This window comes from Rhinolophus sinicus, linkage group LG09 (genome assembly GCF_036562045.2).
Source record: "Rhinolophus sinicus isolate RSC01 linkage group LG09, ASM3656204v1, whole genome shotgun sequence".
In the NCBI taxonomy this organism is placed as follows: domain Eukaryota; kingdom Metazoa; phylum Chordata; class Mammalia; order Chiroptera; family Rhinolophidae; genus Rhinolophus; species Rhinolophus sinicus.
Window position 1 is genome coordinate 16,190,811 of NC_133758.1, and position 21,542 is coordinate 16,212,352.

The window sequence follows — 21,542 nt, forward strand, 5'->3', positions numbered from 1 at the left end:
GACACAAGCAATGAGTCTCCCCTACAATCCTCAGAGGGAGGGTGGCCTTGATGACACTTTGATTTCAGACATCTGGTCTCAGAACAGTGAGAGAATAAAACTTTTTTTAAGCCACCACATTTGGGGTAATTTGTTACAGTAGCTGTAGGAAACGAATACACCTTTGGTGTGTGGGCAGGGCTCAGTGGGGAGCTGGGCCTCCACTCCCACCTGGCGTCAAGGTGAAACAAGGTAGTGGGACAAGGGGCTCGTCAGCACTGCCTTTCCCCACGCCCCCCTTGGTATCGTCAGGACCCAGTGTCAGCCTAAGTCCAGAATGTTGTGCTATGTGGTCAGTCCTAATGCAGTTCCTCTTGAGCCAGAGACCTATGAAGTAAAAAGATAAGTTACCTGCCCTCTGCCTCAACACACACACACACACACACACACTGCCCTCTGCCTCAACACACACACACACACACACACACACACACACACACACAGTACAAGAGAAAAGGAAGAGGATGACCATGATAAGCAGTCCCCTCGGAAAGGGGAAGCTTGGAAGCACATAGTCACTGGTTCATAACAATTCTGATACCCCACTGGGCCTCCCGTTTTGGCAATGGGGAAATGTTCCCGGATTAAACCCCAATCCTGCTCTCTGGGAGTTGCTCCTTGACGCCCTCGTCACCACAGCTTTTGGTGACACTACCTGAGATGTGCTCCTTTCCCCATCCCTTTCCTTTACTCTTTCTGAAGAAATGACGCTTGTTTGCAGCTGAGTAAATTTCTCAGGCTACTTCCTACCCAAAGAAAGTCAAGGCCCCAGAGCAGGCGTTTTTACAGCTTCACTCATCATTTAGTCAGGCAGTTGGTGTTTTAGCTAGTACCTTTCTTTACTGCTTTGAGCTTTCTGTACCTGGTTACGGTCCGTTACACACTCCAAAGCCATACCTATAACTGGTACCATCATACTCTTCTCTAGATTTTTTTACTGCTACTTTTGGATCAGGCTTCTGAGAGACCAAACCCTTAGGATGTCGTCCACTTGAGATCTACTCAGCACTATCTTAACTCAGAAGTTTTATCAAAATATCTGATAGTCACAATCTTGATGTTTGACGTGTGCTCATGTCTTACTGTGACACTGATAGCTGTGGTGGCTGGAGATAAGACAACAGTTTTATTTTCTAATTTACTAGCTCTGGCTCTCCATATATTACCTTTAACTTCTGCTTACAACCCAATCAGTTTTGTTTTTTTTTAAGCTCAACTTTTTTGGTAGTACTTCAGCCTATGCCGCTAAAAGCCACCAGGTGGCGATGTCTACATTTTGCCTGGAGCTGTCCTTGTCCAAAGCCAAAAGTTCATTAGGCAAATTTTGTTTCCCAAGGTAGTGCTGGCAGCTGTATAGAATGTTTCATAGCAGCTTCTTTATAAAACAGTTTCCTCACCATGATTCCATCCTCTACGAACAGTTTTCTCAACTCTCTATTGCTCAAAAGCCAATACCATATTATTTTAAGTTCTTTATTGTATAGGTCCCTATTTGTAGCTACCAACTTTGGTACCTACAGTTATCTATTACAAAAATAATGCCACAAAACCACACATTTTTTTCTTGACTCAAAAAGAATACACACATACACACATACTCATCATAAAGTTATCAAGCATCCACTCTTTCAGTATTCATATTAACTGTCAATCCCTTTCCCTACTCAGTATTAGGAGTGTTAACCAGTTTTCTACATAAAATAGCTTTCACGATCAATTACGGCAACATTTTATTTTGCAATAATTACAAATTTATACTTTGATGAATGGATCTGAGAAAGCTCATGAGACTTTATTTGGTTTCATCTAGAATGCTTACCACTATTTGAAAGTGAATATTCAGATGCTGATAATCTAAATGCTGCTAACACTGAACTAGATACTGTAGTCTGGCTAAGTCTATAGATGAAAGTTTCTATCAACGTCTCAAATTTTTCTACCCCAGTAGATCTGTATCCACATTACTTTAGATAAATCAAATGCAGGGTGAAATTTATTATAGTATAAGTTTGTAATATGAGATAAAAAGAAATTGCCACTATGGCACAAACATATGGCAGTAACCACTTTTTAAAAATCCAATAGTAGGGACGGCCAGATGGCTCAATTGGTTAGAGCGCAAGCTCTGAGCTTCAGGGTTGCTGGTTCGATTCCCACATGGGCCAGTGAGCTGCGCCCTCCACAACTAGATTGAAGCACGACGACGTGGAGCTGATGGGCCCTGGAGAACACAGTTCCCAATATTCCCCAATAATTAAAAAAAAAATCCAATACGTAGCAATTTATACTCCATGTTTCCCCCAAAATAAAACCTAGACGGACCATCAGCTCTAATGAGTCTTTTGGAGCAAAAATTAATATAAGACCCGGTATTAATATATTACATTATTATAAGACCCAGTCTTATATATTAAAATATAGTATAAATATAATAAAAGACCAGGTCTTTTATTAATTTTTGCTCCAAAAGATGCATTAGAGCTGATGGTCCGGCTAGGTCTTATTTTTGGGGAAACGGTATATGTGCATTTGCACACACAGACACACACACATGTATTTGACAGATTCTGTGTACTGGCTTGCTTACTTCGATTCTTCCTTGCTTTTAATTAGAGGTTGGAAAGCTGAGGAAAACATGCATCCCAGGGGTTCACTGCACCTAGTCTTCTGGCTGCAAATTAGGTTCCACCCACTGGCTGAAGTGTTGTGAGAGTTGTGGGGCAGAGGCCATCTTTCCTTTTTGTTTGTTGTTTCTGCTGGCTAGCAAGGACAAGGACAAGTGAGGCTGTTTTTCTATACCAGTGTCCACTTGCCAGATTCTCCTGTGCCAAGAGATGCACGCATCAGCGACAGAGTGAGCAGCCTTGTTGATTCCTGGTTCCTGATTACTGGGTCAGTTGTGGGTAACTGTTCTCCAGTCTTCCAGATGTCAAGAAGTGGCAGTGGTGACAGCGTATGGATTCCAGCATCTGGAATTCAGGGTCACCAAGGACTTCAAAAGAGACAACTTACCTGGTGGACTGGTTTTGTCTAGTTCTCAGATTTGTTTCTGGAGTCCATGCCTAGAACCCACACCCATGATTTTGTATCCATTTAATTCCCTATATTAAATCTCTTCTTGCTTAAAATATCTACAGACATTCCAGTTTCCTGATAGAAACACTTGAAAGTTTATAGTTTTCTCAAAGGATTTTAGCACCTCTACATATCAAAAGCAGCACTCTGAAAACTGAAACATCATTAGCATGAATCAACCTTATAGGAGAACAAGGTCATATATGGAGATTACATCTCCTTCCAGGAAAAAAAAAAACAGTAGATAATACTGTGGGGTAACAGGATGAGAGCGAATTCTGCACCATTCAATAATTTATTTATAAGTGGTGGTAATATGGAAAAGAGAAAAATATAATAAATAAGAAAAACAAAATAATTAAAATCTAAGTTTATAGACAGAAGATGAAAACTTGGACCCATACCAGGTAACTGGGATGAGACTAATCAGGAACCTCGAAGGACTATTCTCTCAGTAAAATGATGAACTAGAAAAAATAATCCACTTACAAAATAAAAGACAAATTAATGGTGTGAGGGGAGGGAATAGGAATATACCATGAGAATCCATGTCAACAGTCTGCCCAGATCTAGGATTTAATTTTCAAGGTGAGAAATTAAAATGGTCCAAGCTTGTGGTTCCCCAAAGAACTGACAGAATTAAGTGCAAATATATTCTGAAGAGACACATTGTATCCAGACCTTATAGGAGTCCCACAGTAAAGCCCAGCAAATATGAACCCACACTCCAAAATCACAGGACACATGAGGAAAAAGGCCACGTTCAGTAAGTTGCCAGCAGAAATAGTAAGACAAAGAATTCAAACATTTGTATTACCTAATACAGAATAAAAAATGTTAAAATAAGTAAAATAAAAACAGGACTAATAAAATGGGTTTAATACAGATAATATAAATCCAAGTAGATTTTTAAGAAAATGAAATAGAACTTGGTGTCCTTCTAAGAATAGTGTGGAACAGAAACCACCTAGGTATTTTAAGCAGGAAAAGACTGATTTAATACAGCTAATTAGATACCTAGAGCACTGATGGGAAGAGTGGGAAGGTCTGGTTCAAGGTTCTGAGGGATGTCTACCAGAATATTATGGAGGCAACCTGCCAGGAGACATACTATGTCTAAGTCTACATTGGAATTGTCAAATTCTCTGTCTCTCCCAGGAAACTGGAGCATAAACTAAGCAATATTATTACAAAAATGACGCATGTTTGCCAACCTTACTTCTCATCAGAAAAAAGTCAAAGGGGGCAGCAAGATATAGACTTCATCTCACCTTCATCATGTACATTTTGCTGCACTTTCACCTTTCAGAAATCATGGGAGTACATGTAACTGGCAAAACCTACTTTCCCCCCAAAGGAATCATGCTACATTAAGGATGTAATACTAATGTGACTTACTAAAGAGTAAGAAAGAAATCCCTAGATTCTCTTCCCCAGTTCCAACAGAGGACTAGAGGTTTATTCTCTAGAGAGTAAAACAGATTGTCTCTGAACTGGACAATGTCAAAGTACAGTTGAGAACATAGGAAGTGTACTAAAAACACGAGAACCAGATGACTTTATGTGTATCACATAGTGAAACTTCCAGACCCCTCCACTCCAACACTGGCAGCCAGACATCAATAATCCAAATAAGATATCTCAAACATCAGCCTTGAGAAACATAATTAGTCCAAAAGGCCTAGTGATACTGACATCAGGAGTTTATCCAAAAATGACCTGGCCAGATCATCCTTCACGGAATTCAAAGTTGACAAGTCCTACACAGCTACCAGAGCTTTCAGTCTTATTTTTAGTTCCCCACTCTTAATCAGACAAATAAAGGCAACTTTGAGATATTATGCAGTATGAGAAAATCTTTGGAAGTTCTATCATTAACATCTTTAGAGAGATGAGAAAATACTGTACCCAAGAAACAAGAATAGGACGCTATAGAAAGGAACATTTAGAGAACAAGAAATTACTCTTAGAAAATAAAATAGCAGAAACAAAAATTCTGCAAACAAGGTCCTATAATTACCCACCCTTACTTATCTGAAGCTTCCTGGGTGCAGTACTAGAAGGGAATGGCTAGAGAGAACCTATGATAGTAGTGTCTGTGAATTGAGCAGACAAGAGTTGGGAGTCTGGAGACACCAACTTGAGTTCCCTAGGCAGAGTCCTGGAGACGAGAGAGCTGCATCTCTCAAGTCTTTAGCTGACTACTGAGTAGTACATGCATGTGAAGTCACTCAAATGTGGGGAAGGAACCACTTGAAAGGTGCAAAGGGAGCGATCTTCTGAGCCCACATAGGACCAGAAATATTTCATGTTATGACCAGCCAGAGTAAAAAACCTCACAAATCACAGAGCACATAACCTAGGTCCTCAGAAGGATTTTGCCTCAGTACTAGGGTAACATTGTTCCTAGACTAAATCATGCTCTGGTCTTACCTAATAAAGTAACTTATTAAAGCAACCAAGAACTCATGAATATTTATGAAAAAACAGAAAACAACCATTACCAACAAGGTGAAATTCACAATGTCTGCCACACAATTTTAAAAATTAGCAAGCATGCATAGAGAAGAATATGACTCACAATAGAGAATATGACTCACAAACAAATCAACACAAATAGATGAAATTAGAGAAGAAAAAGACCTTAAAACAATTATAATTAATATTTCAAATGTTCAAGAGGGTAGAGAAAAAAGTAAGTAAGCATTGATGATACAAAACTAACCCACATCAGGTGTCTAGAGAAATGAAATGTCTGACATGAAAACTACACTGAATAGAAATAACAGATTAGAAACTATGGAAGAAAAACTAGTGAACTTGAAGACAGAGCAATTAGAAACTTTCCAACGAGAAACAGAAAAAAACAAGACTGAAAGAAAAAATGAACAGAGCATCAGTGAGAAGCTACATATAAAAAACATGATACAAAGGAACTTAGAGCTAGACACAGAATAAAAATTGCATATTTTCAAAGATAAAAGTGAATTATCTTAAAATAGCTCAAGAGAAATCAATTCTAAATCTACAGTTCTAAAGACATAATTTCAGAAAGAACAATTCTGCTTTGAAGGAATGTCTGAGAGGCAAAAAACAAACAAACAAAAACAAAAAAACAAACAAACCGGTTGCCAATAAAAGATAACATCTGGGCAAATCTAAACACTGATTATTTAAAAAACTAAGATTATCCAATTTGTAGGTAAAATAAAGAACTAGAGAAATTTGATTAGAATTAGTATATTTTAACATCCTTGTATTTGGAAAGAGGTTACAGATATTTACCATTTTTAGATGTGAAGCACGTTAAAATTTTAATGGTAATGAAAAGTACTTAAAATAGAATGTTTAAATTTCAAATCAGTAGAAGGAAAATATGTAATAGAAAACACAGCCAATAAAAAAAAGACAGAAAAGGGAGAAGGATGGGAAAGAAGCACAGCACAGAACAAGAGAAAAATAGTAAAAATAAATCCTAACAGACTTACACTTCTACACTATGGTAGGACAGTTACACTGCAATTCTCCCAATACAAAACTAGATTCTGGAGAAAACAGACTTTTTAATTCATTACGTGGTTATACTATGTTAAGAGAAATCTCTAGGCCCCATCCCTCTACACTCACAGAGGGGGGAAAATCGAACTGAAACAAAAGCAGGAAAGGAGCAGGAAGCATCAAGCAAGAAACAAGTTTGAAAGGTAGGGTTTACCCTGAAGATATATGCTGACAGTGACCTGCAATTGACCTCTGGAGATAATTAAGTAAGGACAGCAGCAAGATCAAGACAGTTCAAACTAAGACAAACAACTGCATTCACTCAGGTCCTAGAAGGGGCTAACGTGGTGCCAATGGATTGGCATTGACTCACTGGAAGCAAACGCAAATCACATCTGAAGAAAAGCAGTCACAATTTATGTCTTCTGTCTTCCCATGGATTCAATTTAGCCACACACTCAAGGAAACAAGTCAAAATAGTACATGACAATATCCAAAAATTTAGACTTGTAAAAACTTAAAATAGTACTAAAATCATCAGAAATATAATATATTTATGAGTTTTTAAAAATTAGAAATAGACTTGTAAGAGACTGTAATGAACAAACAGGAAGATGAGAAAAAGAATCAAATGAAAAATATAATTATGGAAATTAAAACCATCGTTGTATTTTAAATAGTAGACCAAATATTGCTGGGAAAAAATTAAACATCAATGAACAAGAGACAGAACTGATGAAATTAGCCAAAATGCAGCACCGATAAACAAGATAATGAAAAACAGCAGATTAAGGGACATGACGGACAGATTAAGAAAGTCAATCATTTGTAAAATCGAGTCCTAGAAAAATATAGAAGCAATAGTTGAAGGGCTAGTGGCTATGAATTTTAGAGTAGTAACATGAATTGGAAGATACAAGATGTCACCATGTATCTAAAATAAATAAATTCACACTTCCAAACATTATAGTATTAATAAATCTGTAGAACACCAAAGAGAAAAGTTTATTAAAAGCAGACACAGATACAAGATAACCTAAAAAGTCAGATGCTGAGGCACAAAAATGTTGAAAGACTAAGGTCACAGAATAAATACCAAGCTATTTATTCTTGCATTCTCATTTCAGAAAGTATTATTTTACATTCTCTCTTTAAACTGACCAAAACTGTTTACTTTCTTACTTTTCTTAACCCTTTAAACATTTCCAGGTGTCCAATGATTTCTAGCTGAAATAATTACAAGTATTGAAAATTTTTTTAATGAATTATCTAAAAATGTAGTATATTCCTGTTATGATTTTGATTACCTTATCAGAATACTATATGTAGAAAATTCTATAGTTCTTGATCCACAGCACTATTTGCATGATTAAGTTCTGATTCTTGCTCCAAGTTAATGTTTTTGATAACCCCAAACTTCCTGTTAAAAATCCTTGGTAGTTAGCAAATTTTCAAATTTCAAGTTATCTAAAACTAAGTTCAAACTTCTTACCTAGAAGAAAGTATTTTTAAGCTATTCTTTATTCACGTTTGTGTACTTTATTTTTATCATCTTTTCTATAGACTGTATCTGCAAAGGTCATAAACTTGAGAACAAGACTTCTCCAAACCAGTGCTGAGGGATAATTTGGTGGGTTCCAGAAACATCCTCTATGTCTTACAAATTATAAGATGTCCACATTCTTATATGGGAGGCAATTACAATGGAAGAGAAAGAGGAGTCCCATTAATTTAATAACTGTGTATTTGTTGTGGGTATGACATCCTTAATCTCATCTCCAAAAATGTAGAAAAGATGCAAAAACATCTAACCCGTTGCTTTTAGGCCCTACAGACTGGCCAGAAGGGACTTTTTCCACTATTTAGCATTCTTACAGACCCACCACCTTGCACTGCTGTGTCCACCCTTCCCTTAATCTGCCTGCATGGAGATTTCCTTCTAGTTCTCTGTGATATGTACACTCCCCTCCCAGCCCACTCCTCACCTGGCCCCTGCCACACAATTCATTTATTCAGTATTTATTGAGTACATTCTGTGTGGCAGACATTGTGGTAGGGTTTAGGTATAATAAGAGGCACTAATTGAAATACTATGGTATTTAAAACATCAACTTATTAAATGGTACATAGTACTTCAGTCAAAGATATCTACATTTTTAATAGGTGAGTTGGCAGTAGAATTTCTTATTTGGTTGTTTCCTAATGCGCTGAATTTCTTGAGCCATTCCATATTTCACAGAAAAGAAAGTTCTTGCTATAGCATAGCAATGATTTGGCTAGTCTATTTTTTATGTGCAGGCATATATATCTTCCCCCTCAATTTATGGAAAATGTACTAATGCTGACCATATTTTTTATTGAAAAACAATATAAAATAGTTTTAGAAACAAGAGGAAGGTAATATTTTACATTACTTCTTCTGTTATGAATTTTTTATATTTTGTGCCAGAATTTACTTCTCATAACTATTCTTGCTTTATTTGGGACACTTTGTGTTGTATTTCTACATTATTGAGTATCTACTAGTGTTTAATTTAGAAGAGCTTAATAAACTGCTAATCTGAAAACAATGGTCTTTCCCTTGCTTTTCACACCTTTTTTTCCTGAATATGCTTATTATGTCCAGTGTGGAAATCTGACCCTGTCCTCTTCCAATCAGCCAGCAGTTCTTTTTGTACCTCTTCCGGTAGTTCATAGAAAACTTCAGGGTCAACGTTGGAAGGAAAAGTAATTTTCTCATCAGTAGAATCCTGCTCTCCATTTTCTGCAAGTCTTTCATGATGAGAAACTGTTGCTATTAGTTTCTTGTGGTTATCTGTAGCGTGGTTTTTGGAGAAAAGTTGCTCACTCTGTAAATTTGGAGATGAATGGAAAATAGATACATCAGGGTTTGTATTAGAAGAGTGGAATCCTTGAGATTCTTTAGGTCCTTGATTCATTCGTTCATCTTTTAATCTACTGTCCAAATAATGTGAATAATCCTTTTGGCTAGACGAATAAGAGGAACGACTGCTATGTAAGCCTGATGTTCCTGGTTCACAGGGCGATACAGAGGGTATCTGTTTACTATTGGACAAATGCTCTCTAGGATTTAAGGGACTACCCTGCATTTGTTTTGTAGAAAAGAAAGACAATACTCCTCTAGAGGCATGTAATGAACAACCCAAACTTCCTTTCCCTTGAATTTTTTCTCCAGATTTTCCAGAAAGTATTTCTTCTTGAATATCTACTGGAAGCTGCTTAAAAACGTCTTGGTCAATACCCTCAGGAAGTGAGCAGAGTGGGAATTCATCACTGTCCTTTTCTTTAGAAAAACTTATAGTATCTAGTGGAGACTCCCCAGTTCTTGTACTTTCAATTCTTCCAGTTGGTAGGAAATCCCAATTTGTTTCTTTGTCTTTGGAAAAATCCTCCATATAAGCGTCTTTCATTTTCTAGAAGACAAGGATAACAGAATAATTTATGCATCTAATATATTTTAAATATTCATGCTGCTGAAGTGTGACTGTACCTATTATCTGATATGTTTCTATCCTAATCAATAACTTCAGTCCTTTTACCAGTTCTAAGCAACTACATATGAGTAACCATCACAATTAGTCACACTATTGTGTGGATTTTACCCACTATTCCAGGAAGAGGTTCCTTCCTAGATAGCACTGAGCGAGAAGGTAGGTATGCATTTGAAGACATGGAAAGGATTTTAACAATCATGTATTCAAACTTCCAATTGTTTGAATAAAACAATGGAGTCCTAGAAAAGTAAATGATTCACCTAAGGTTATCTAAATATATACATACATACATACATCAAGGGCTGGTTTTCTAGAAATCCTTATTCTGAAGTGTAACATTTAACAGAAAAAAAAAAAAGTACTTCTATGGCAAAAATCCAACATCATCAAGATATAACACTCTTTTAAATATATACATATATAAAAAAATTTTAAAACACCTTCAATTCTAATTTGTATAATTTTTATGTAAAATTTTTTGCTTAAATTTTCCCTCTAGTTTTAAACACCATAAAAATGTATACACAGGTCAAATATGTTTCAGGAAACATCAACAAAATAATAACTACAAAAAAGTAAAAGGAGAAGAAGAGATTCGGGCCATTGTGTTTATTGAGCACCTACTGAGTGTCAGACATATACAAGGTACTTTCTCTTGTATTTACCTCTCTAATACTGCTATACATTCAGGCATTCAGGACCTTTCATTCTCATTCTACAGATTAATTAAAAAGTAAACACCTCTGAAAATTTCAGTTAACAAATGGAATAAAAAGGCTCAGGGAAAAGTAATTTGAAGAGAGCACTAATTCATTATTTCTCTAATAACACTATTCTGTTCCATTTTAAGCTTAAATTTAAATGAAAATACTGCTAAAATTATACTGATAAAACAATAAAAAATAAAGAAAATAATAAAAACACTATAAATTAAGAGTTAATTGTAGATATGCACAACTTAGTAAAAGATGATTATTTTTTTAAAGCACCTCACATTTAGTAAATAGAGGTTTGCCAAACAGCCACACACACAGGGTTTTGTTTTAGTCATTTGAACATATGATTGGCCTTTGCCTCACTCTTAATTTCTACAATTGTAAAATGAGTAGTCATATTCTATCAATATTGTTATCAGAATTCAATTTAATTTCAAAACCAATAAAACTTAAATATTTTAGAAAAACACTGAAGGGGATGCTGGTAGCTTATTTATAAATTTATAAATTAACAGACAAAAAGATTTGATTTACAATATCTGGAAATATTTTCATATTTCTGAGCTTATCATCATATTCCTGTATACCACTATAAAATAGTTCAAAACCTCCAAAACAGGGAATCTCCATAATGGTTTTCTCTTTTATCCACTGATGCTTATGTTTTCTTCTCAGATCACAGTACAAAATATTTAATAGCAACCATAATATGACAGATACTACCGTGTTTCCCCCAAAAGAAGACCTAGTCGGACCATCAGCTCTAATGCATTTTTTGGAGCAAAAATTAATATAAGACCTGGTCTTATTTTACTATAATGTAAGACCAGGCATAATATAATATAATTAATATAATATAATACCGGGTCTTATATAGTATTATATAATATAACATATTATAAGACCAGTCTTATATTAATTTTTGCTCCAAAAGACACTTTAGAGCTGATGGTTCAGCTAGGTCTTATTTTCAGGGAAACACAATATATACATGTAAGTCATTCAAACAGTATCACCCAAGAGAATCTCTAAATTCTATCAGTTAAACACAAATTTAGATTTGTAATTTAACCACACAAATTCAGTAACAGTGTACTTACAAAACTGCGCTTGCCAGAGTGTGAAGTTGTTGATAATGATGGTGTTAAATAATAATCAATAGTCCCTTTCTTAGTAGTATTTAGTGCTTTGAGATTGCAGAAGCACACACTTAAAAGGGTTAGATGAAATGGCATCTTCACATTCACCATATTTCGAAAAAGTTTCATAAGTAAATCAACCATTGGTGTCATCACATCATAATTTCCTAAACAAAATGTTTAAGAAGACAATATCTAAACACATTATATCATATTATATCATAATTAATATTAAAAGTTTAATCTAATTTAAATTAAAATCCTAAATAGATATCATTGGGACATCTCAACAGTATATATGTGTAACTGGGAAATCTCAACATTAATACTAAATGCCAAATAAGTAAAAGTTTTCCAAAGGTTTGAAATATGGGACTTCTGGTTATGGTAGAATGATGATATCAGAAAATTTCCTCCATAAAACTGAACAAAACTGTCAAAAGCAACCATTTTGAGGATCTGGAAGTGAACCAAAGGCAAATAAAATGAGAAGTACTAATTTATGAAAAGCTGCTAGAATTTATGTAAGAAAGTGGGAGATAGCAGCCTTATTGCCTGGGGTTATACATCTCCCTTCACACAGCTCAGCTGGTACAGTAGTTCTACCAGGTGAGGCTGGCTGTGAAAGCCAGCAGCTTTGCTGCCAGAAAGGACAGGCCTGATTTGAGGCAGAGGGCAAAAGCTCATACCCAGCAGGGTTGCCAGGAAAATGAACAAACTCGGTAGGAAACAAATGGAGCAATCGCACAGCTCTCTAGCATGATGCTGCAGTTGCGGTTGGGGTGAGTGAAGGATCAGTGAACCAACCATAAATTTAACCAGGAGGTCTGGAAATGAAAAAACCAGGGAAGGACTAGATAAACAGCCCTCACAATCCCAGCGGGCTGGGAGGATGCATGAACATGAAGGGGAGGGCAAAGAGGGCGCAAGCTCTCCACATATCTGACTGGAATGGCAACAAGCACACCAGGGATGCAAGAGGGCCTAGCAGAAAATAAAAGCCAAGGCAGACTTGAGATCACCTAAGTTTTTAAAGTGTTCTCCAACATACATATATCTGCTGATAAAAGGCAGAAGAAGCCTTCCAGGCTCTTGCATTTGAGCAACCTTTGACTAATCATTTGCTAACCACTAAACTATGCAGACACAGGCATAACCTCCTCAGAAGCTAAAATAAAAAATTTAAATCAAAAAAAGAGAAAGCTGAGCAGACAAATCAGGGCAACACATGATAGGGAAGGTACATTCTGCAGCTTAAGTCCAGACAAGTTGCAAAACAAAAGAAAAAAATATCCATGGGAAAAAGAACCCCAAACTGCTACAATACATTATCCAAAATGTCCAGTTTTCAAAAAAATATTATAATATATGTAAGAAACTCAAGCGAGTGTGGTTGATATTCGGGATGGGGGACAGCAGTCAATAGAAATTGACTTTGAGTTGGATTTAGAAAGACTTCAAAGTTGCTATTACAGATATGTTCAAAGAATTAAAACCATTTTAAAGAATTAAAGTAAAATATTATAACTATCAAGAAAAGGGGAATATCAATAAAGAAACAGAATCAAACATACAAAGAAACAAAAAAAAGGAAACTCTGGAGTTAAAAAGTATAGTAACCCAAACAAACATAATCACTAAATGGGCAACCACCGTTTTGAGATGACAGATCAATAAGAGAACTTGACAGCTTAATAGAAATTATCTGATCTGAAAAGAAAAAAGAACTACACACACCTGTAGAACATTTTCATTTTCTTTCTTTCTTTTTTTAAGAAGGGTGCAGCTCACAGTGGCCCATGTGGGGATCGAACCGGCAACCTTGGTGCTATCAGCACCACGCTCTAACCACCTGAGCTAACCAGCCATCCCTAACATTTCCAAACATACCAACATATGTGTAACGGAAGTCCCAGAAGGAAAGGAAAGAAAAAGGGAAAGACAGAATATTTAAAGAAATAAGAGCCAAAACCTCTGTAAATTTCACTTACAAAAATTATTCTACAGAATCAAAAAGCTCAATAAATCCCAAGAAGGACAAACACAAGGAGATTCCACACTCAGACATATCACAAACTGCTATACAAGACAGAGATAAATGACTCATCGCATAAACGAGAACAAGAATGCATTATGCCTAGTAACAAATTGCCTCTCAGCTTCAAATTCACCCTTCAGTACCTGTTCTGTGATAATTAGTCAGGCTCCTTAAATTTTTTTCCATGAAACAAGTTTTGTCAGAGTGAGCACTCAGGAGACCATTAAAGGAGAAAGGGAGCTTCTCTTCCTGGTTCCAATGTACTGTTATTTACTTTTTCTTGCTCCCATTACATGGTCTGTTTGCAGTACATATGTGTGGGGACATCCAATAATGCTCTGCCACACCACACGTGTGGCACACTCAGTCTCTCAGCAACCTCAAACCCCAGCCCAAGCCTAATGACCATGTTACTATGGCACTACCAATTCAAACAGGGAACACCCCAGGCCAGTGCCATAAATAGTGCCCCAACTCATTCTGCACATCCAGCTAACAGTCAACTCATTCTGCACACCCACCTAACAGCCTTGACTTGCCTACACCCCAGAGAGTTGTTTCCTCCAGCTCTTCCTATGCAGGGACCATATCCTTCAACTATGTGCTAGCAGAAGAATATAGATTACTTCAGCATAACTAGCATAACCAGCCTCAGCTTGCAGGCATCTTGGAGGGTTGTTACCAGAAGCCCTCCCAACATGGCCACTGCATATCCCAGTCCATGCACTACCCTGCCCGTGAGCAAACTCCCAATATCCAACTCCGCCTGTGTGCCCACCAACCAGCCTCAGTTCATCCATGGGTCAGTGGGTGGTTTTCTCTTTGCCCAGTAACCATGAACCAACTACAGGCCAGGTAACTCAAAGGATTATTGCATCACCCAGTGTTCGGCAGCCACACCTTCTCTTTGAAGGGTAGGAAAACTCCTCTTTCCAAGTTTGTCCTTTCTTGGGTACTTTTCCTCAGCCCTTTACACCTTTATAGTCAATCCCCTATCACAGTTTAATCATTATGTTAAACTTTCCCAGTTCAAATTTCTGTGTGGTTATTCTCTCCTGATTGGAAGGAGACTGATAAAACTATTAACAGCTGACTTCTCATCAGAAATAATGGAAACCAGATGGCAATGGAATGGTATATTCAAAGTATGGGGAAAAAACAGTCAAGAATTATATATCCAGACAAACATCATTCAAAAATATTATTTTGGTCGACTATTCCATAAATTTTAGTTAAGTAAAATGGTTTGATAGTGTTGCTTAACTTTTCTTTTCAAATGCAAACGGAACATTCTCCAGGATAGACCATATGCTAAACAATAAAATTTGGCTTAATAAATTTGAAGGATTGAAATTACTCAAATTATATTCTCTGATCAACATGAAATTAAAGTAGAAATTAACAACAGAAAGAAATTTTGGAAATCACCAAATATCTGGAAATTAAGCAACAAGTTTCTACATAATTTTAGGATCAAAGAAGAAATCACATGGGATATTTGAAACTGTTTTAACTTCATGAAAAAGAAATACAACAAAATTTATGGCATACAGCTAAAGCACTCTTAAAAGGAAATGTGTAATTTTAAACTTGAATTATTAGAAAAGAAGTATAAAATAATAACATAAGCTTCCATCGTAAGAAATAAGGGGGAAATAGCAAATTAAACCTAAAGCAAATAGAAAGAAGACAATAAAGATCAGAGCAGAAATAAAAAACACAAAGTATAAAAACAATGGAGAAACAATTACAACAAAAGCTGGATCTTAGAAAAGCTCAACAAAACTGATAAAACATTTGCTAGAATGATAAAGGAAAAAAGAGAATACACAAATCACCAAAATCATGTATGAAAGAGGAACATCACTACAGACCTTACAAAAATTAGAAGAATTATAAGGAAATATTAACAACTTTATGACAACAAATTAGACAACTTGGATGAAATGTATACATTCCTAGAAGATACAAATTACCAAAACTGACTCAAAATAAATAGAAAATGTGAATAAACGTATAACAAATTAAGAAATCAAATTCTTATTTTCAAGTCTTTATAGAAACAAAATCCCAGGATCATGAATAGCCAAAAAGATTTTGAAAGAAGTAAATCTGGAGAATTTACATTACCTAATTTCAAAACTTACAGCAAAGTATCAAGACAAGCTGGAATTGGTATATGCATAAACACAGATTAATGGAATAAGAATGTCAAGAAATAAATCCTTACATTTATGGTCAATTAGTTTTTGACAAAGGTGCCATGACAATTTGATGGGGGAAAGAATAGTCTTTTCAACAAATCTGCTGGAACAACTGCATACCCACGTGCAAAAGAATGAACTAAGACCCTTACCTTACTCCACACATAAAAATTACTCAAAGTGAATTTAAGTGTAAAGCTTAAAACTTTAAAATTTCTAAAAGAAAGCATGGGGAAAATATCTGTCACCTTTGGGTTAGGTAAAGTTTAGATATGACACCAAAAGCACTATCCATAAAAGGAAAAACAAACACAATGAAATACCACTATGCATACACAACAACAAGAATGACTATCATAAAAATAACTGACCATATCCAACGTAGGCGAGAATATGAAAAAACAGGAACCCTCATACATTGTTGGTGAGAATGTAAATTGTTACACCTACTTTGGAAAAAAGTTTGGCAGTGTCTTAGAGTTCAACTTATCATACAAGCCAGCGGTTCCACTCCTTGTAATCTACCCAAGACAAACAAAAGCATATATGCACCCACTGACTTGCCAGCAAGTGTTCATAGCATCGTTTTTTGTAATAGCCAAATAAATGGAAACAATCTAAATGCCCATAAAGAAGTTACCTCAATACCATATAATTATCATACTTTTGTTTTCTCTGAACTTGGGAAACATTCTTAACTGAGTCTTTACTTTTATAATCTATTAAAAAAACAACAACAAAGTTTTCTAGTGAAAATTTCTGATGGAATAAAGAAATTTAATAGCTCATTAACTCCCTGTGAAGATCCTCCATCTTTGGATCATATTTCTAATTCAAAGTTTGCTTTTTAAAGAGTTTAACTTGCCAATTAAATTATTAGAAAATTAGCCCATACCTGTCCCTAGCTTGTGAATTATGTGGGATGGAATAGGGCACTGACGGCTCTCACGGCCACAGTGCTTCTCAGATGAATACCGACGGATTATTAATCTTACTGTATGTGGCTTCCTTCCATCTTGGCATACTCTAAAAATAAAGAGGACACAAGCAATTAGAAACAGTATTACCTAAAGATTTTTTAAGTTGTCTAATACACCTCATTTATCTAAAGGTGCCAGATTACTAACTATAACAATTGTTAATACAGTTGATAATTAGGCAGTAAGTAATAAAGGTCCCTGAATAACCCAAATAAATTTTGTGAAGTCTCTGCACTAAAGATCTGAAATTTCAAACGTACAGCATTCAGGCCTCACTTAGAAGAGAGTGCTATTGGAAAAAGAACAGAAATAAGATATAATTGTAACAAGCCATTTTATAATCCAAGTCCAAAATATAACTAAAAGCAACATATTAAAATCAGCATGAAATTTAAGAAACTGAATTATTCACTGATGGAAGAAGACATGAAAAATGACAAGATTTTTACACATTTGTTTAAAATATAAGATTACAAAAAGAAAAAAATTTAATGAGATTAACTTTGTCAAAGAGCACTCCCAAAAAACATCCAAGGGAGCCAGTAATAATATCACCATTATGTGACATATTAGAGTAATAACTTGAAAGATCAATTATATACTATATTTGGGGAGATAAGTACATATGCATGCATCTTAAAAACTGTTATATCTAAATGGTGTTGCTTTTAGTGTTGAAAACAAGTTTTAATGATATAGAAAATTTACTTAAAAAGCAGACAATCTAATTACCAGAGAAAATATACCATTACAGAATAATATTTTCCTTTTTATATGTATGGCAATGCATTTAAAATCATAAATGTAAAATACAAATATTGTATATTGTTAAACATACTCAAATCGAAGATTTCAAATTGGAAAATTTAGATTTTTTTTGGTAAATAATTTTTTTCTCTTACTGCTTTATCAAAAAATTTCTTGGTTGCTGCTTTGCTAAAATGATGACTATCTTAAATGGTTCCTGTAAACAAGTTACCAGTTTAAATGTCTTCCAGTTAAACTTGTTCTATTAAGTCATTATGCAATTCAAAGAGCATGATTTGGTTCCTATAACTAATTAAGACATGCTAGAAAAAAGGTTATATTCTAAGCAATCTTAAACTAGTGTCTAGAAGACGTTTTAAAAAATTAGAAGATTTTGTACCTCTTACATACCTATAGTATTAATCATCAGATACTCTAGAAGGAAAATACACTCATACACACTCAATTATTCTTTTGCCGGTCACTTAGATGGTATTACACCTCAATCACTGAAATAAGGGGCCATGACATAGAAGAGGGAATGGCAAGCAGAGATAAGGATAGTTAATAGTTATTTCACAGGTGTAGAGCAGTCTCATTTCTGGCTTGATTCTTCAAATGAGAGAACCTACAAAATGTATACTCCTTGTGGTTTTTCTATGTGCAGAACTGTTTCCAATGGCCAGGCCTTTCGCAACAGTCTTATATCTAGCAGAAGCAAAGCAGGTGACCCAGTTTCACTAGCATATCATGAGACCAGCCTGAGTCATATCACTGGAGCTGGGTCATAGAGTCAGCCCCAGATGCATGCAGCAAATGATGAACTGCATGGCACTGCTCAAGGCACAAGAACCGCACTTCATGGGACAGCAGTTATAGAAAATTTCACTTCATCAGTTTTCTGAGACTGAAGAGTCATCTGAAAACCTTTGTTCTCTAGTCACAGTTAGCTTAGCCATCATTTAGCATCATTACAGAAGCACACCTACCCAAAACTGTTAGACCCCTGACATTCCATTTTGAGAAATCAAAGAAATGGGAGGAAAAGAGATAATACTCTTCTATGGAGTATTGAGAAATAGATATATGATGGCAAAGGAGCATCAGAAAACTAAATGTCTCGTTTAGCTTATGCTATTTGTACACTCATAATTCCAGTTGACATTTTTCATGTACTTATAGACCAGTAACCCTGCACACACCCACAACTATCCTCCCTGCTTCACACACACAGCCCCACTTAGCTATTCTTTTGTCTGACTCCATTTTCTTTCATGTCTGAGGCAAAGGAGATATAAGGCTTCTTCTGCTTTCTCTATCATTGTTGCTCTTAATAAATTCCTATCCTCAACCATCACAAATTTATAGGTATAGGGATTCTAGAGTTATCCATAAAACCTCTTTAGGTAAATGTCAGTAGCTTAAGATCTACTGTATAACCACAATGTTACTAAAAACCAATGGAACCAGACAGATTAAATTTAGTTAAGAGCATCTATGACTATCCTTCCAATAGTTTATAATGTAGAGAAAATCAGTGATAAATGATCTATCTTTACACTATTACTTTCCAGTTAATTTCTGAGTTCCAAGATAGAACATCAAGTATTCTTTCCATATACTACATACAGAAGATATAGGATGATATGGCAAAGTAGAAAATCACCTGTTCAAAAGACTAGCAAGTAACTCTTCGATCTTATTTTTAGCTTCGACTTCTGATGAACATTTTTTAAACGAGTCTTCTTCACTAAAGGACTACCAAAGAAGCACAAATAAAGGATTGTAAACCCAAAGAAGCATATCCAGTTATCAATATATGTCAAATAAATCAACACCTTCTTTACTAATTTTACCTCTTCTGCTTTGAGCCATTTAGTTCACCTTTGTATTAACTCTTTTTATCTGCAAGTTACTGTACTCCACTATAAAGTGCATTGGAAGTCAAGAAAATTATAAAGCTCTAGTACCAACTCTAAGCTTCGCTATGATGACAGCAAGGCTCTTTATCTCTTAAGACTTGAAAGTTTAACCTTGGGCACTAACTTATTAACGTTCCTAAAGTACAGTATCCTCCTTAAAAAAAAAAAGGGGGTGGGAGGGAGAAAAGGAGGGAAAAGGTACAAACAAACAATAGTACTACCTACCTTGAAGGTTTGATGTGAAGATAATGGGCTAATGTATATAAAGCACTTAATGAAAGTGTCTGTCACACAGGAAGGAAAATCAATCAATGTGAACTGGATGATTATACCTTTCTCCATTTTATAAATTACTAGACAACCCTAAAAACAAGACTTTTAAAAAATTATAATATTTTGCCTTATATACGTAATACAGGCTATTAAAATTAAGTAGTATTCAATCAAAGAGGCTAACTTCAGAGTTAAATGCTAATTCTTAGATTGAATTTAAGAATATTTATTAATCTAATATAAATTAGCCATCTCATAGGAAAGGGATCATGTACTAACCTAACAAGCAAACTAGAATAGTAAAACCACAGTATTAAAACTAGAAATCTTTATCTCAAATAATGTGACAACCACTACTCAATTAAAATAAACATCATTAGCACGCACCTGAGGTAGTCCAGAGGGTGTTACAGGAGAGTTATCCTCTCCAAAACTGAGCTTCTGAATACGCTGAGCAACTGAGATTCCTAATTCCTTTTCTAATGTTTTGGATGGAAAGGTTTGAAGATCACGCACACTACTGACACCCAAAGCTTCAAGACGTCTGGTAGTTTTATAGCCAATACCTAAACAAAAAGAAATGTATATGGTGTTACAACAGCTTCTCTCTTTAAAATAAAGCTAGGTAAAAATATTATAAATATATCAACCATGTCTTTAAATTTCATAATTAATATTTTGCTAAGATCAAACTTTATTGAGAACTAGGTTGTTCTTCTTCTGCTCAAGGCCTCTGAGTTATATGAACCACTTTGAAAACCTAACAGCCCTAGTATAATATAATGAATATAGAGGCAACCAATAAATTCTGTCTTGATAAAATTAAATTTTTACCACCTGTTATATAATACTGTGGAAGTATTTAAGAGTCATGGTTATTATTCATGTAAAGAAAGACTGTCACATATGCCAACAAATTGGATAATCTGGAAGAAATGGTTAAATTCCTAGAAGCATATAATCTTCCAAGGCTGAATCAACAAAAAACAGAAAATCTGAGCTGACCAATTACTACTAATGAAATTGAATCAGTAATCAATAAGCTCCCAACAAACAAAAGTCATAGACCAGATGGCTTCACAGGTGAATTTTACCAAACACTCAAAAAAGAATTAACACCTATTCTCCTCAAACTATTTGAAAAATTCAAGAGGAGGCAAGGCTCCCAAGCTCATTTTACGAGGCCAACATTACCCTGATCCCAAAACCAGACAAAGACATTACAAAATGAGAAGAGGGCCAGTATCTCTAATGAACATAGATGCAAAATCGTCAACAAAGTATTAGCAAACCAAATTTGGCAATACATTAAAAAGATCATACACAATGATCAAGTGGGATTTATTCCTGGTATACAAGGTTGGTTCAATTTCTGCAAATCAATTAACATGATACA

The 21,542-nt window shown here is 35.3% G+C and overlaps 1 protein-coding gene across 6 annotated transcripts in view; it reads right to left on the bottom strand.

Annotated features, from left to right (window-relative positions):
• POLI (DNA polymerase iota) overlaps window positions 1–21,542 on the bottom strand; it is a 33,361-nt gene that overhangs the window by 1,385 nt on the left and 10,434 nt on the right. For 4 of the 6 annotated variants that reach the window (XM_074339949.1, XM_074339951.1, XM_019721913.2 and 1 more), the window contains 5 exons: window positions 20,534–20,712; window positions 19,618–19,709; window positions 17,120–17,250; window positions 11,944–12,149; window positions 7,577–10,046 (listed from right to left, as the gene is read on the bottom strand). In XM_074339949.1, the coding sequence (XP_074196050.1) occupies window positions 9,201–10,046; window positions 11,944–12,149; window positions 17,120–17,250; window positions 19,618–19,709; window positions 20,534–20,712 (1,454 nt within the window). In that variant the 3' untranslated portion in view covers window positions 7,577–9,200. Of the gene's footprint in view, window positions 1–7,576; window positions 10,047–11,943; window positions 12,150–17,119; window positions 17,251–19,617; window positions 19,710–20,098; window positions 20,158–20,533; window positions 20,713–21,542 lie in introns of those variants that run through there. The other 2 variants (XM_074339948.1, XM_074339952.1) reach the window with 2 other exon arrangements.